The sequence below is a fragment of the Suncus etruscus genome, chromosome 9, assembly GCF_024139225.1.
Source record: "Suncus etruscus isolate mSunEtr1 chromosome 9, mSunEtr1.pri.cur, whole genome shotgun sequence".
Lineage (NCBI taxonomy): Eukaryota > Metazoa > Chordata > Mammalia > Eulipotyphla > Soricidae > Suncus > Suncus etruscus.
The window spans coordinates 81,735,439-81,751,646 of NC_064856.1; the positions used below are offsets into that span (position 1 = coordinate 81,735,439).

The 16,208-nt window shown below is 33.7% G+C and overlaps 1 protein-coding gene and 1 non-coding gene across 2 annotated transcripts in view; both read left to right on the forward strand.

Moving 5' to 3' along the window:
• Positions 1 to 16,208, forward strand: part of ELP4 (elongator acetyltransferase complex subunit 4) — a 218,540-nt gene that overhangs the window by 79,492 nt on the left and 122,840 nt on the right. Inside the window, exons 8-9 of the mRNA XM_049780094.1 lie at positions 6,323 to 6,431; positions 9,928 to 10,034. Coding sequence (XP_049636051.1) covers positions 6,323 to 6,431; positions 9,928 to 10,034 — 216 coding nt within the window. The remainder of the gene's footprint in view (positions 1 to 6,322; positions 6,432 to 9,927; positions 10,035 to 16,208) is intronic.
• Positions 6,830 to 6,936, forward strand: LOC126019626 (U6 spliceosomal RNA). The gene has a single exon (XR_007499259.1). It is a non-coding gene; the product is annotated as a U6 spliceosomal RNA (small nuclear RNA).

Genomic DNA, 16,208 nt, shown 5'->3' on the forward strand with positions numbered 1-16,208 from the left:
GAGTAGTCCTGTCTTGTGTCAGGTTCCTATCATTTTCCCACCTGCCTCAGCTTTTTGCCCAGCTAGTCTCCCATCTGGACCTGGCTCTGTCAGCCTGTTCTTGATGAAAGGCTATAATTTTATACTCAATATGGAATTATTCTAAGCTGATTTTAAACTTTAGTATCTCTAACCTACCACTGCATCACAAACATCAGCTGGATGCTCTATTTGCTACTTGAATATTGTCAATTGTTTATCCAGGAGGGTGTATGTAGGCTTTTGGGCATCTTTGAATTGTGTTTGAAGGCATTTAAGTATAAATTAGTAAGCAACAGCTTTCTGAGTTAGAAAGTTAACTCATAAAACATTGCAAGCAAACAAAAAATTGTGAACAAACTGACAGAAAAGTGTTTTCATAATATGAAACTAGATGGTTTATAGTTTATGAGCAATGCCTAAGATTACTTTTGAGTATTGTATATTATCCTGTTTAGTCTATTCATTACAATCCATTCTTAAGAGATTTTAAATTATATACAATTTAGTATAATGAAAAGAAGTCAAAATAATGTAATATTTTACAAAGCATGGGTATTTGAGTCCCAGGTAAATGTAAATTATATTTCTAAAAATAACATTATGTATTCTTAGAAAGATTATTTGACTTTAAATAATTTATGCTTTATACTACTTTGATCATATAGTAAACAAAAAAGAAAGATGTGATTTAGTTGTTTTCGTAGTAAAATACTCTCAGCAACTTCCTTTTCTTTTGAAGTATATTTGCTACTAGGATATGAGGTAAGCATTGGAAAAATGAACCCAAAAATCTTTGTTTATGATTTTCTTATATGATTATCAGTATCCCAATTTACAAGGAGAGCTTTAAAGTTGGTGTTTTAATATTCAAAATTTCCTTTATATTTTTAAGTTAAGCTAGTTTATTATTTTATTAATTGACTTAATTTTGCATTTGCATTAATTTTGATTACAAATATTCATTAGTATGTTTTATCTTCTAAATATATTATTTCTAAATTCTAAATAATTACCAACAGAATTATTTCCTCCACATTAATTTCTATAATAAATAATCTAAATCGTAGTCATATATGACAACTCTGGGGAGGCAAGGGATGATTTGTAAAATCTTTGCAAAAATGTATAAGTAGTTTTATTAATTTATAGTCTTGATTATTCTAGAGAATAGAGAATTTACTAAGCTTTGGAAAACCAATGCTTCATTAGGTATTCCTAGATTTATCTTTTTATTGATTGATTTTTAGATTATATGACAAACATAATACATTGAAACATGTTTTTTTAATTTCGGAACTGCTATTCTAACTTGAGCTACGAAGTGTATCATATTCGTTTTTCTTAGAGAACTTTTTTCACCACTTATCTCCCCCACATTATGTTACATAGTAGACTTAAACTTAATCTATATTTTTTGTTCTTGTTTTTGTTTGCAGTACCAGAGATTAAGCCCACATCTCATGCTGCACAGTGAGCATGTTTCTACTGAACCACAACCCTGACCCTGTTTCTTTAACTTTATAACTTTAGCTTATCATATTTTTGTGCTATTATAATCCCAGAACTAGTATATGAGCCATATTCAAATAGAAACTTTTTACTTCAAACTGTGTATGTTAGTGTAAATTGAGTAACCTAGAGATTGCTCTTATTTAAGGTATAAATGCTCTATGGAAACCAGTTGCTCTGTTCATTTCAAGCTTCTTGGTAAAGAAATGATTAGTTGATTACTTTATATTTTTCTTGCTAAAATATTCCATGCATATATTCCTGGTTTAGGTACATATTAATACTTATTATTGCTGAGATAATTAGGTTCAAGAAAATAAGAAAACACTTCATGTTAAATAGATTGTAATTGTTAGCTTCTCTAATTAGATACCTTGACTACTTTTATTATGAAATATAAAATAGAGAGGCATAATATGGCAGCAATTGGATTTCTGTTGCATAGTTCATAGTTTGGACCTTATACACGTTGAATTAGAAAGAGCATTTAGTTAATCTTTACTTTAAATCCATTTAATGGATTTGCTATGTACTAATAAAAGGAAACTTTCCATAAAACCAAACAAGGGGCAATCTAAACTAAAATCTCATTTTGTGAAATTAAAATTGGAGTTGTATATAAAAATAGATATCTGGATCATGTGAATCTGCTATTTAAAATTTGCAAAAGCATTTGACATTCAAATGTAAGTATTAATTAAGAAAATGCACTGCAACAGAAAGTTTTAAGAGCCTTTTATGTAACTTAACACAATGCAATTTGAGACTGCCAGCAAACTCTTTAACTCCTGGACACTGGCTCTCTTCTCTTCTGGCTTCTCTCCTAGTCTTGTCTTGGCTACTCTCCAGAGCTGACAACTTTCACCCAGGAGTGAAGGGAGATTTGTCTAGTTGAAGAAGGATTTTTGAGCCATCCTAGATTTTCACATCCAGATGGGCAAGGAGGAGGGGTGGCAGTATCATTGTACATATTTGGGTTAGGTCATCGTACCATGCATACAGCATGGTCATTAATTTACTCATGCTGGTGGATCCTAGATATCCTTATCAAGTGTTCTTTATTGAAAGTTTATTAGTGCCATAACTTTTTGATTCACAGAAAAATTATTCAGAATTTATGTTTAAGTAGTTGATAAACAAGTACCCTTACGTCTTCACTTACAACTATATATTCTATAGACTAAAGAGGTTTCATGTATCGGATAATAACAAAAGAGTAATCTGTTGAGAGTATGTAAGTTTTCATCTCAAAGCCTCTGTTCAAATCATGCCAAAGCTTTCTGAACACTGTGAGTTAGATATTATGGTAATATACTATATATGATTTATTCCTACTAAAATAAATTGTTTAAGAATTCTTAAGCTGTAAATTTTAGATTCTTTTAAGTAAATATTGTAATTATAATTATTTAGAAGATCTTTTGGCAGGACTTGTTTTAAGCTATTTTGTATATTTAGATCATACTTTGTATGAATTTGGACTTACAAATAAAGTATTTTATCTTTTTAATAATGTTCATTTGTATGTTCAAATATATTTTATATACCTGCAAGTTATTGGAAGTTCAAATGAGTTTATATTAAGAAAAATTTTTTCTCAAAAATTCAGATGTTACTCTTCTCTGCCCAATTATCAGTGCTTTTTTATTATGAAGAATTTTTCATATATCAATACAGCTTAAACAATTAATATGATGATCCATATTATACAGACTTTTTCCCGCAATTGCTATGTAGAATGAGTGTAGTAATTCGCTATTAAATGTAGCTTGTTTTGTGGTAAAATATAAGTTGTTTTCTATTTTAATATTTCATGGAAGCTTTGATATAGAAATTTAGGTTATAGTTAGCTATGATTTAAATCTTTTGAACTTAAAAAAGATAAATGAGTTTATGATATTTAAAATATAGTCTATAAACATTTTTATGTTTGGAAATCATTTTTCTCTATGAAATTGGTAATTAAGTCTTTAATTTTCCACAGATTACCTTAAAAATACCTGTATTCTAGACAAACACTATAGTGTTATAGGGTTTATATAATGGTAAATTTTAAGGTTAAATTAAAGAAAGAAATTCTCTTTGAAATAAGCAAATGTCAGATTAACCAGGTCCTTGCTTAACTACTACAATGAAAGACTAATCCCAATCTTAAAATCACAAATTCTTGCATTCATATAATGAGAAAGCCCTACTTTATATCATTAACATTCTAACATTATGTTCCCAAAAGAATTTACATATAGCATTTTAGATTGAGATATTTATATACATAAACTCAGTCTTCTACTTACAGATAAAAGAAAATCTGACCTTTTATTAAGAAATATTGTCAGTAGCCTTTAAAAAGTATCTGTTCATCTGTGGTTCCAAGACTGGAGAACTCTTCCCAGTTGAGTTTATTCTAAAAAATGAAGGGATAAGAACCTGCTGGTTGTTATCTAGGGTTCTTCTTAATGGGAGAACCAAAGATTATTCTTCATCCCTCACTTGTTCTCACCCTCTATAACTAACCCAGCCACACCCCACCCCCCACCCTAACATTGTTCAGTACTCAGCACAATGAATCATTTTCAAGTTGACTCATTGTGAACTGTCTCCCAGCTGTTGGAATGTCTGGCAGACATTTTTGTTTGGGTGAAGAATAACTGGCTGAAACCCAACCTGGATGCGTTTGATATAATGGTCGTTGGCTAAAGAAATATTGAGTGGAACATGTTTATGGTCTTTGAAGCCCCTGTTATTCCTGGAGTAGGACCATCCCCCTGTGACACAGAACTGAAAGTAAGGAATCAATCTGAATTATTTTCTCACCATTGCATGAAAAATCATCTGAGAAAAAAATATAGACACTTCCAAATATGCTTTATTTGGTATCCACATGATTGAAAGACAACTAAGGATGATTGCTTTTACTTTTTCTTATAAGAACAATGATTATGTTTGAATTTGAATTATTCTCTGAGGAAACATCTTTGCATTGATAAATTTTCTAAATGTTTTCCATTTCCTGTCCATTTTTCATTTTCATTTTATTATTATTATTATTATTATTATTATTATTGGTTTGGGATTACATTCAGCAATGCTCAGAGTTTACCCTAGCTCTGTGCTCCTAGCAAGTCTCAGGGCACCATAGACAGTGTCAGGAATTGGGCTTGGATTGGCTTTATGCAAAGCAAGTGCCCTACCTACTCAAGTATCACTCCCTCTTTTCCTATTCATTTTTTACAATGCACTTTTAAATAAGCACCAGTATATTAGTGGGAAGTTTTAATACTTTAAAATGACAAACAACTGTTTTAAGCCTATCTAGAGCTTATGAAAAGAATTGTAACAAGTTAATTGCACATTATATTTCTAACCTGGTCAGACAACTTTTAAGTCTACCACCCTGTCCAGGGATCAAAGAAATATTGAATTTTTATTATTTAATTTTTTATCTATTTACTAAATGACAATATTTTATGTTTTTAAAAAATTAATTCTTTAATTGAATCACCATGAGATAAAAGTTACAAAGCTTTTCATGACTGAGTTTCAGTCATAAAATGTCCAATACCCATCCTTCACCAGTACACACTCCTGCCATCAATGCCCCTATTGTCTCCACCCTCAACCTGCTCTCCAGCCTGCCTCTCTGGTAGACATTACTCTTTTTTGGGGGGGAAGGTTGTTGAGTCACAGCTGGTGGCACTCAGGGTTTACTCCTGGCTCAGTACTCAGAAATTGCTCCTGGCAGGCTCAGGGGACCATATGGGATGCCCCAAATCGAACTGAGGTTCGTCTGGGGTTGGACATGTGCAAGGCAAACACCCTATCACTGTGCTATTACTCCAGCCCAATATTACTCTTTATTTTAATGTATTTTAAATGATTTTATCATATAGCAAGGAAATTTGGAGTACTTCAACCATTAAACTCAAACTGTGTTTAGCAATATTTTTGGCCTATGTTGATTTGCTAGGAAGGAAAGAATGGACTATAAATATAGTTCCAGTTATACCTTTTTGTTTTAATCCCAGAACCAAATTGTAGCATCTAGGAAGAGCAGAAGACTAAAAGGTGGCTGTAGCTGCAACTTCTTTGCTAGTGATTCTATTTTTCTAGTATGTACTGAGGACCTCAGCTGTTCAGCACTGGGACCTGGTCCCAGCTAACAGATGACATGGGAGCTTTGCCCTACATATTATACTATTGCTTCTGAATCCTGGTGTATAACAGATTTTCAAATAAGAAATGGGTAAAGGAATTTGAGAAATAGTAGTATATGAGAATAAAGATTGCCTTGCTCTCACAAAAACAGAACAGTGGTTGTTTTCTGCCAGAATTAAGGTTAAATTAGAATTAGCCAAATTAGAATTAGTGATATTAGAATAGCATAGTTGCCTCAACTGGAATTTTCAGTTTTTATCCAGTTTTAGGTCTATAATAACTATAGCTTTTATGTTGCTTTCTTTTCTTCTCTTTTTTTTTTTTTTTTTTTTTTTTTGGTGTTTGGGCCACACCCTGTGACACTCAGATGTTAATCATGGCTCTGCACTCAGAAATCACTCCTGGCTTGGGGGACTATCTAGGATGCTGGGGGATCAAACCGCGGTCCATCCTAGGTCAACTGCGAAGAAGGCAAACACCCTACTGCTGCACCACTGCTCAGGCCCCTTTATGTTATTCTGTATGTTAACTGTCTTCTCTACAAGTTTTCATTGAAATGGTATAATGGCTCTATGTGAATGTTAAATATTTAAAATATTTTTAAAATAATTTGAATATTTGTTTCTCTGTTTTACAGAATAAAGCAATTATTGATCGTGTTACAAACTTATCAGATACAGTAGTTGGACTGGAATCATTTGTTGGTTCTAAAAAATTGACCAACCCATTATATAAAGATTACCATGGTAAGCATAACTTTTATAATAAGAATATCCTGGTTACTTTTTGGATAACTGCAAACATCTTGTCTTTTCATATCTGGGATCAATAGCATGCATTTTTCAATCTATTATGTTCAGGGTTTTTATTCTTGTTCTGTTTTTTTATAACAAAACAGACCCTAACACTGAATTTTTGACCTGTTTGGTCAATAATATGTGCTCTGAGCCTCTTGAGTACCACTTCTAAAACCCTCAAATAAATATAAATTGTGATAAAATATTGTGTGAGTAAGATTGTGACTGTGGAATGATGACAATTTCTAGAGCCTACTAAAAATATGTTCAAACATAGTATGTATTTTACACAGTAATTATCCAGGCTTTGAAGAGTTAACTTATAACCTTTAAAAATTAGCAAAATGGTGCTCGCTTTGGCAGCACATATACTAAAATTGGAACGATACAGAGAAGATTAGCATGGCCCCTGCGCAAGGATGATACTCAAATTCATGAAGCGTTCCATATTTTTGTTTTGGTTAAAAAAAATTAGCAAAATGGAGCTGTAGAGTTAGTACAGGAATTAAGTCTTGTAAGTTGCTGACCTCAGTTTGATCCCCTGAACCTCTAGGAGGGACCCTTGAACACAGAGTCATATGTAGCCCCAGTAGCATTATCTGTATAACCTAGCTCTCCCCCCCAAAAAAAAAACAGTATGACTAACAATCAAATATTTTAAAAAAGCAAGAAATTATAAAATTTTTCATAAATTTTTCTCATGATTATTTAAGTGTAAACATAGGATAGTCTCAGATTAACCATGATTATAATTCAAATATTATCACTTAAATATTATGTATGATGAGAAGTCAACTACTAAGATTAGATTATTTTTTAAGACAGGGGGTGTGACTACTGGGCAGGCCACAACACAATGCATGGGATGGCCTTGGATTCAATTCTAAGCACAGCAAAAATAAATAAATAAATGAGATGCAAGAATTTTTTATTAAACCATAATTGAAATATTGTGTTTGTTATAGGTATAAATATAATAATTTCATGTATTTAGACATTAAATGATTGTCACATGACTTTAAGTAAATCTTTGGTCATCCATAATTGCAGCTTTTTTTCTAGTGGTAAGAACTTGTAGAATCTTAGCAACTATGGCAGCTTTTTAGTTAGAGAAATAACTACGTTTTGAACTATCCTAATAATGGGAATGTACGAGGGAAATAGAAAGCCTGTCTAGAGTACAGGTGGGGGTTGGGTGGGGAGGAGGGAGATTTGGGACATTGGTGATGGGAATGTTGCACTGGTGATGGGTGGTGTTCTTTACATGACTGAAACCCAAACACAGTCATGTATGTAATCAAGGTGTTTAAATAAAAAAAAATGTATCAAAAAACCCCAATACTTTATTTTTGTTTTGTTTGGTTTTGGTTTTGGTTTTTCGGCCACACCTGTTTGATGCTCAGGGGTTACTCCTGGCTAAGCGCTCAGAAATTGCCCCTGGCTTGGGGGGGACCATATGGAATGCCGAGGGATCGAACCACGGTCCTTCCTTGGCTAGTGCTTGCAAGGCAGACACCTTACCTCTAGTGCCACCTCGCCGGCCCCATGATACTTTATTGTTAATCAGTGGTCAATATGTTTTATTTCATACCCACCTGGACTTTTGTATCATATAACTGAATAGACTATGTAAGTTATCTTAATTCCATTTTTCTTTTTAAAAATTCAAGCTAAGTATTGTTTTTATAAGTTTTATATGAGAATCATTTGTAAATATTGTGAATTCAGAATGTTACTGTGATGCTGTAAAAAAGTGTTTTGAGGAATAAAGAGATTAGTACAGCACACAAGATTCTTGCCCATGCAGCCAACTTGAGTCCAATTCCTAGCATTATGTGTGATTCTCCAAGTCCACCTGGAGTGATCTCAGAGCACAGAATCAGAAGTAAGCCCTGAGCATAACCAGGTATGGAGAAAAATAAATCAAAATTGTTTTGATGTAAGTATTTCAAAGGGATGAAGGCTGTAATTTTGTGCTGAAATCTCTGAAGTGATCAGGATGTTTCGATGATGAATATGGCCTCCATTATTAATGAGGGCCTAATAAACCACTGAATAATTTTGTAAATTTTCTCTCAACACCTGAACATGCATATTCAATGCTAGAATGAAAATTTTGCAAATGAAAAGATGTTGTGCTTTCTTTTTAATATAGTTTATTAAATCACTCTGAACTCTTAAGTTTGTATTTAATGCTGGTTTTCTTAGTAAACACCTTTTCTGCATTTCTAAGTTAAAAAAATCAAGTTATATTTTGATTTATAGTGGTTTCTCAGGGGCTTGGAGCAACTCCTGTTAGTGCATAGGGCCCCTTTTGTATCAGGGATTAAATTCAGGGCTACATATCTATTAGGCATGTACTCTACCACTCTAGCTATCTTCCTGGCCCATACTTGGATGAATTTTTTTGAAGAGTAGTTAAGCACTAAAGAGTGACCCTCTTAAACTAAAACAAATTTGTACATTACTAAGCATTCCAACACACACACACACACACACACACACACACACACACACACACACACACCACCACCACCACCACCACCACCACCACCACCACCCAAATTATACTAACAAAGCAGTTCGGTAAGATTTTTCTAATCTGTTCAGATTTGGATTGATCTTCTTGCCCTATATTTGAAAATTTGAGTTGGTGATTTTTAAATATGGACTGAGAGAGACAGAGAGCAACATTGAAGTACCTTTCTCTTATGTCTTCATCTGTGGCAAATGACCCTGAGTTTAGTCGGAAAATGCATGATGCTATACAAAAGCTATCTAGTGCCTTGTCAGAGAAAATTAGCAAGTGTTTCTGTTGACAAGAGGCCGAAGCTCACAGTTTACCTAGCACTGTTACAAAGCTTCAAACAGCTACAGAAAGGTCTGACATGCCACAGAAATGAGTGTCTTGAGATGGCATAGGAGTTAATGTTGGATAGTGAAATCTATTTTTTTCAATGGTTTGTTCCAGTCATTAATAAGATACAAAATGAAATACTTTTCAGTAGTGCTTCACTGGTTATCAGTAACCCATAAGCCTTGTTTTGCTGGCTGCTTACTGGTGCATTTAATAAAATAAAGATCACTCAGTGGTGCCGTGGGCAGCATGCAAGGTGATAGCCATATTTGCTTACTGTAAATACAAGAGAAAATCACACACAAACCAGCTTTAGTTTTGACAAGTATTAAGATCCCTCTTTACATCTGTACTTCTGTACCAAAGTGCAATTAGTTTTCCTCGCACAAGGATTTCTGTTTATCTTATTCTGCTTGATTACTTGAGTATAATCACACCATTTGCTTCATTGCTCCTGGTAGTAAGCTCCAGTTTTAAAGGGGGAGGATGCTTGTGTGTAAATTTGCAGGATTCTGCCGTAATACTCTTTTAATTCATGCATCCAATGACAGCGTTGAAATCTTTTGCTTTTAATTTTTCCTCCACAAGGTTTGATTCATATACGACAGATTCCACGGCTTAATAACTTGATTTGTGATGTATCAGATGTCAAAGATTTAGCTTTTAAATTAAAAAAGAAGCTGTTCACCATTGAGGTAAGAATGTTTATATTTTAATTCACCATCTGAGGTTAAACAGTATCTTTTTATATTTTGGGTTATTGTTTTTTAGAGTTTTTTAATGTTAATGGAATTCTTTCAAGATGTTTCATTCTAAATATTTTGAAGTCTCATACTATAACAGAAGAATTTTTATACTATCTTTTTGCTCCCTCCATTTTAATGGGATATCAGAATATAACAAAAATGATTTTGTTTTTAATTCTATTAAAAGTAAGCTCCAAACTTACTTAAGAATGATATGCATATTTTTACGGCTTTCAAAGCATATTTAATTAAATGTTAATGATATATACTTACTTGTGTATGGAATGTGAATCTTACCTTTAGTCTAAACGCATTTTCCTTTTCTGTTAGTGAGATTGTCTTTCTACTCTCTGTGCTAAATAAAGCAAAGTATAATTTGCACTGCTTTCTTTTAGTACATTTTCTACAAAATCTGGACTGTTTTGTGACCTTTATGCAAGCAATGGTGACAGAAAGTAGTAGCACAAAAGATTTATTTCAACTTAATCTTGCTAAAGAGCAAATGAACATAGCACTATTAAGCAATTAGAGTTGATGTATTTATTAACGAAATAAATTCTCAGGGAGATGGTTGTGGGTGATGTGATAGTTATCAGTGTAGTCAGTGCCATTTTTTTTAACAAAGACATAAAACAACCCAGCAGCCTTGACAAACCATTTTGTTTAATCTCTTTTCAAATGAAAAGCTCTTAAGCAGGCCACTTGTCTTAACTGCTTGAAACCATAAAAAGAGAGAATTGCCACCAATAAATTAGCATATTTTTAACTTCATCACCAAATGATGGTCAATGTGGCTTGGCACTGCTTTGGTGTTTGGGACTTCACCCTTAAGTGACCACTTTGGCCCTTTTTTGACCCTGTGCCCTCTTTAGCTGGCCACTTGATAAGGTAACTTAATGGTTCCCTCTCTTTTTTTTTTGCCTTCACATGTGCAAGTAGCACTAACCTATAAATCATTGTAAGGGCCCTATCCAGTGACAAATTAATGTGCCCTCCTCCTAATTAATGGTCATCAATGTCCTTAATTATCTAATCCTATTGAGAGCAGTTAATAGTTAATCAGGCAGCCAGTTCTTCAAGCAGGTCATCTCTGCAGGAGTGTTAGAAGTTTCTCATTTGAGGATATTCCCTTCAAAAGCCACTTAAAGCCAAAAGAACCACAGTGTAGAAGTTGTGATTCTTGAGCTAATTTGCTTTAGTTCTCAAAAGAAGCCATTGAAATGAAACTCAACAGTGTAATTGTTCAAACGTTGTTTCACTTTCTCTTCTAAGTTAATTTTCTGTGTTTTATGGAAAATGTATGTCTTTCTCTATAAGCTACCTTTATCTCAATAAGAACTATCCTGTCTGTCGTCATACAAACAAGATTCCTTAGTAAAAAAATAAATAAATAAAAATAAAATAAAACATTACTCAAGAGAAGAAAGTAGTACAGGGGAATGAATCATGTTTATGCTTGCCTCCATCTTATTCTATACCCCCTTCTCTTTCACACACACACACACACACACACACACACAGACATGCATGCACACATAGGCAATTACATACACATTTATATTGAAGGTGAGAGGTTAAAAAAAATAAGTACTTAGGGCAGGAAAGATAGTTTCAAGTTTTAGGTGCTTGCCTTGCAACCTTGCAAGTGGCTGCGCCTATGACCTGTTTCAAATCTCAGTGCCACTTATGTTTTCCAGAGTAAGGCCCCTGAGCACTGCCAGATGTGCCCCCCAAAAGAACTAAATTAAGTACTTATAATATCAGGTGGACCTCGCCTTTAAATAACTAAGTTTTAATAGTAGTCTTATTTTAACATTAGAGGCAATGAAAGATCTGTTATAAACTGCATCAGTTTATGTTCTGTTCTCTTTTTCCTATGTAGGCTTAACTAAGATAGTCATTATAATTGTTTACTCCCAGTGGTTTGAAAAAAGTATTTGAAAACAAAACAAAAACTGATGGTTACTTCTTTAGTTAAAATCTAGTCATGTTGTTCATCTAAGATTAAATAATGTCAAGTTATATATTACAGAACATATTTTCAACCAGAAAAATCTCTTTGTGATATAGAGCCTGGAAGCAAGAAAATTTCTTCAGTAGGAGTGAAAATTTCTTTTTTTTTTTTTTTTTTTTTTTTGGTTTTTGGGCCACACCCGGTAATGCTCAGGGGTTACTCCTGGCTATGCGCTCAGAAGTCGCTCCTGGCTTGGGGGACCATATGGGACACCGGGGGAATCGAACCGCGGTCCGTCCGAGGCTAGCGCAGGCAAGGCAGGCACCTTACCTTTAGCGCCACCGCCCGGCCCCGTGAAAATTTCTTGTCAGTAGCAGTGTATTCATATGCACAACTCACAAGTGCCTTTTAAAACTGCACTGATAAGTCAAAAACATTGCTGTTTCAAGCATTGAGTTTTCTTTTTACTTTCAGGGGTGGAAAGGTGGTTTCACAGCCAAAACAAATGGTTTTCTGCTCCTTTTGAAGCATATTAGTTGCATATGTGTTGGAATTTACTTTCAGTCACATGGTCTCAAAGTTTGGCATAGTTGGAAACGGGGAAAAAGAAATAGAGAAAAAGGCAATTCCTCATTTCTCTTTCTAAAGTAATTTTCTCTGACTTATTAAATCACCTCTGTGTTTATGTATTAAAAACCTTATTTTATCACTAGTAATCATCATAACCTTCCAATAGGTTGAGCCACTTTTACCTATAATCTCGTTTCTTTTGTTTCTTTCTATATTTCCTATATAGCAATTGAATATTTTATAGCAAAAACATGCGTGAATACTATAATATACTCAATATGCAAAACTCCATCTTTATATCTCTTCTGAAACTTAACAACTAAGTTATATACTTAGTAGGTATCAAATAATTGATGGAATACTAGTATTATGGTTTTAAATCAGTTCAAATTTAAGAGTAAATATTTTTAAGCTGCATTAGTCAGCTGACCTTCTTGGTTAATTTATCTAAGATGCATGTATAATGAGAAAGAAATTACTTCCAAGTTTAAGACTTACTAGGAATTAAAGTGTGATTGGAATGAATTCGATTACATAATCCGAGCAGGATCTTTACTTGCAATTACTATTATTTTGCTAATTTTTATATTTTATTATTTTGACTTTATCTTAACAAAGTCTAGTAATTGAATTTTCTGATATAAAGGGCAATAATTTACTAACAGCCTCTTAATATCATTTATAAACAAGGTTTTTGCTTTGGTAATGTGACAGTTTTGAATTAGAATGTCTGATTATAAATTGCACTAAAATATACCAAAAACATACTTTTACTGCAAATTTTCAATATTAGCTTTTTGTGTATAGCATACTATTATAAGCAGTAGTAATACCATAAATAATATATTTATTTGGGTTTTCTAAAGTAAGTCAATATCAGAGTAAGTCAGATTTACTCAAATTTGTCTTGTCGGACTTGATTTCTTATTCAAAATGCATTATCTCCAAACAGCTCCAATTCCAAGAACTTTTTCTCACAATAGAATTATCAGAAGCCAGGGATAGTTTAGTGTTTAGAGATGCATGCTTACATGTGCAGAGACCTGAGAGTTTGATTCCCCATGTAGCATGACCCCCCTCCCCAAGCACTGCTGGTGTGATCCTGGAGGCCCACAAGAATTGCTAGGATCCTGTTGGTCCCCAGTACCACTAAAGCCCCAGTCGCACTACCTCACCATACCCAGAATTAAACTTTCTCAACCCATTACTGGAGCATCTCTAAGAGTAGTCCCTTGTCCCTCAAAGAACTGCTTGCAGGATACCCACAAAAACTGATCAGCCAATCTTTATTAAAGTATTTTTAAGTGCATTAGTGCTTTTTATTAGTATATTCATTCATTTTTTTTTTTTTTTTAGTGAATAGGACAGGGTGTGAGGGTCACATCTTTCTGGTTCTGCTTAGGTTATCACTCCTGGTTGTATTTAGAAATGAAACCTAGGTTAGCACCTATGCAAGGTGTACCCACTGTACTATATCCCCTGCTCAGTTAATTTATTTTTAAATAATAAAACCTGAGTGGCATGTCTCAGTATAAATTAACTTATTAAAATAATGTAGTACACTTGATATAATTTGTTAACATTACTTTTACATCTTGAGAAAGTATTCATGAGTCATTGTTGGATATTCTGGAATGTTCTGTGTTTTCTTATCTAAAATTTCTTATTTTTTGTGCATATTTCTTCATCTTTGTAGTTTATTGGGGAAGGGGTGGCTTGAGGCTACATCCAGCTGTGCTGAGGGCTTTCTCCTGGCTATGCACTCAGGAATCACTATTTGTGCTATTCAGATGGCCCTGTTTCAGCACCAGGGATCAAGCCTTGTTTTGTTGCATGTGAGGTAGGTGCTTAACCTGCTTGCTCTCTCCATTTCCTGCCTTTTTAAGGAAATAGAAATTTAACTATGTGCTTACTCTATTAAAGTCAAAAAGGACTCATTTTTCTAGTTCACAATTGTGTCACAAAGATACATTAATAGAAGCACCAATTAAGTAGCATTATTAGGTTGTAGCATCATGAACTATATAGTTCAATATAGATCTTTTCTGAAAATAATGCTCTGCAAAACTTTTTTTTAATACCCAACTATATGGCAAGTAGCAAAAGAAAATCATGGGCCAGAGCAGTGGCACAGTGGTAGGGCATTTGCCTTGCACTTACTAACCTAGAACGTACCGTGGTTCAATCCCCGGGTGTCTCATATGCTCCCCCAAGCCAAGAGCGATTTCTGAGTGCACAGCCAGGAGTAACCAATGAAGTATAGACGTCTGTTCATGTGAATGAAATCATCTGCCAAAGTAAACTAAAATTAAATTCTTTGACTATAGAAATGTTATTTTCTGTGTTTATATTTTAATTTAATTATCATATCTCTACATCCGTGTATATACATTTTTATATATATATATATATATATATATATATATATATATATACTTGAATTTTCAAGTGATAAAATATACAGGGTTCTACTTAGGTTTCCCAGAGTCTCCAGAAGTTGGCATAATAGTACACTATTAATTCACATGTCATAGGGGGTCGATCAAAAGTCCATGCCACCTTAATGGAAACACAGTTTTAAAAACTCTCCCTAATCCTATTTCTTCCTACTTTGGAATCTTAATTAGAAGAGATAAATGTGGGGGGAGGACATGATTTAACTAAATTATTGTCTCGATGTGTAGCAAAAGGTATAATCCGCAATTGGGCCAATTAGTGAAGCCCATAGTTAACAATGCTGCAGCGAACAATTTGATTAGATCTGACACCATTCGAGTTCCCACTGTTGTTTTGCCAGGTATGATGGTCAGACTTCAAAGAGCTTGAGGCATCAGCAGGGCAAAGTTTAGAGACCAGCTTAGATCTGGTTGTTAATCTCTGCTAAAACCACAGCAGCTCTCACACAAAACAAGCTTACACGACACAATCATGCGGTATTAAAGTTAGAGTTGAGTCATGCTCAATTTTCCTTTGATTTTTTTGATGATTGACCAAAGATGTCTTCATGACTAGACACATTCTAAAAGCATACTGACTAGTTAAGTTCCCCCCAAAATATTTAAAGATGTTTTATAGCTTTCTGTATAAATGTTCTGAAATTTTATTCTGTTAAACAAACTTCTAATGTAGTAGACCTGTCTCAGAAAGAAAATGAGTATTTCATACTAGCAATCTGAATGAAAAACTTTGTACTTATCACTTCACAAAAACTTATCCTTAACATTTATAACTCCTAAAGGGGAATGTAAAAGGAAATTGTTCTAAGTGGTATGCTTTTTAACATCCTATTAAGTATGTCGAAATAAACACATTTTTCCCTGAGTCATTTATGTTCACTGACAATTTTTCTGAAATTTCTTTATAATTATTTTCCACTTAAATGTTGAGTAAAGTGCCCTTCGAGGATGTGATTACATAAGTGTTCTCTTCTCTGCATTCTGATTTGTTGGAATATTGTAATAATAGTGACATGTTTCCATTCTGAGAAAAGCCTAAGGCTGCTTTAGTATTATTCCGAATGATTGAAGCTGCCATCTTGCTGACTTTCCCTGAGGCAGCAGAAGGCCTGTTTGCTTTTGTGTTTATTTCACATGCTTCCT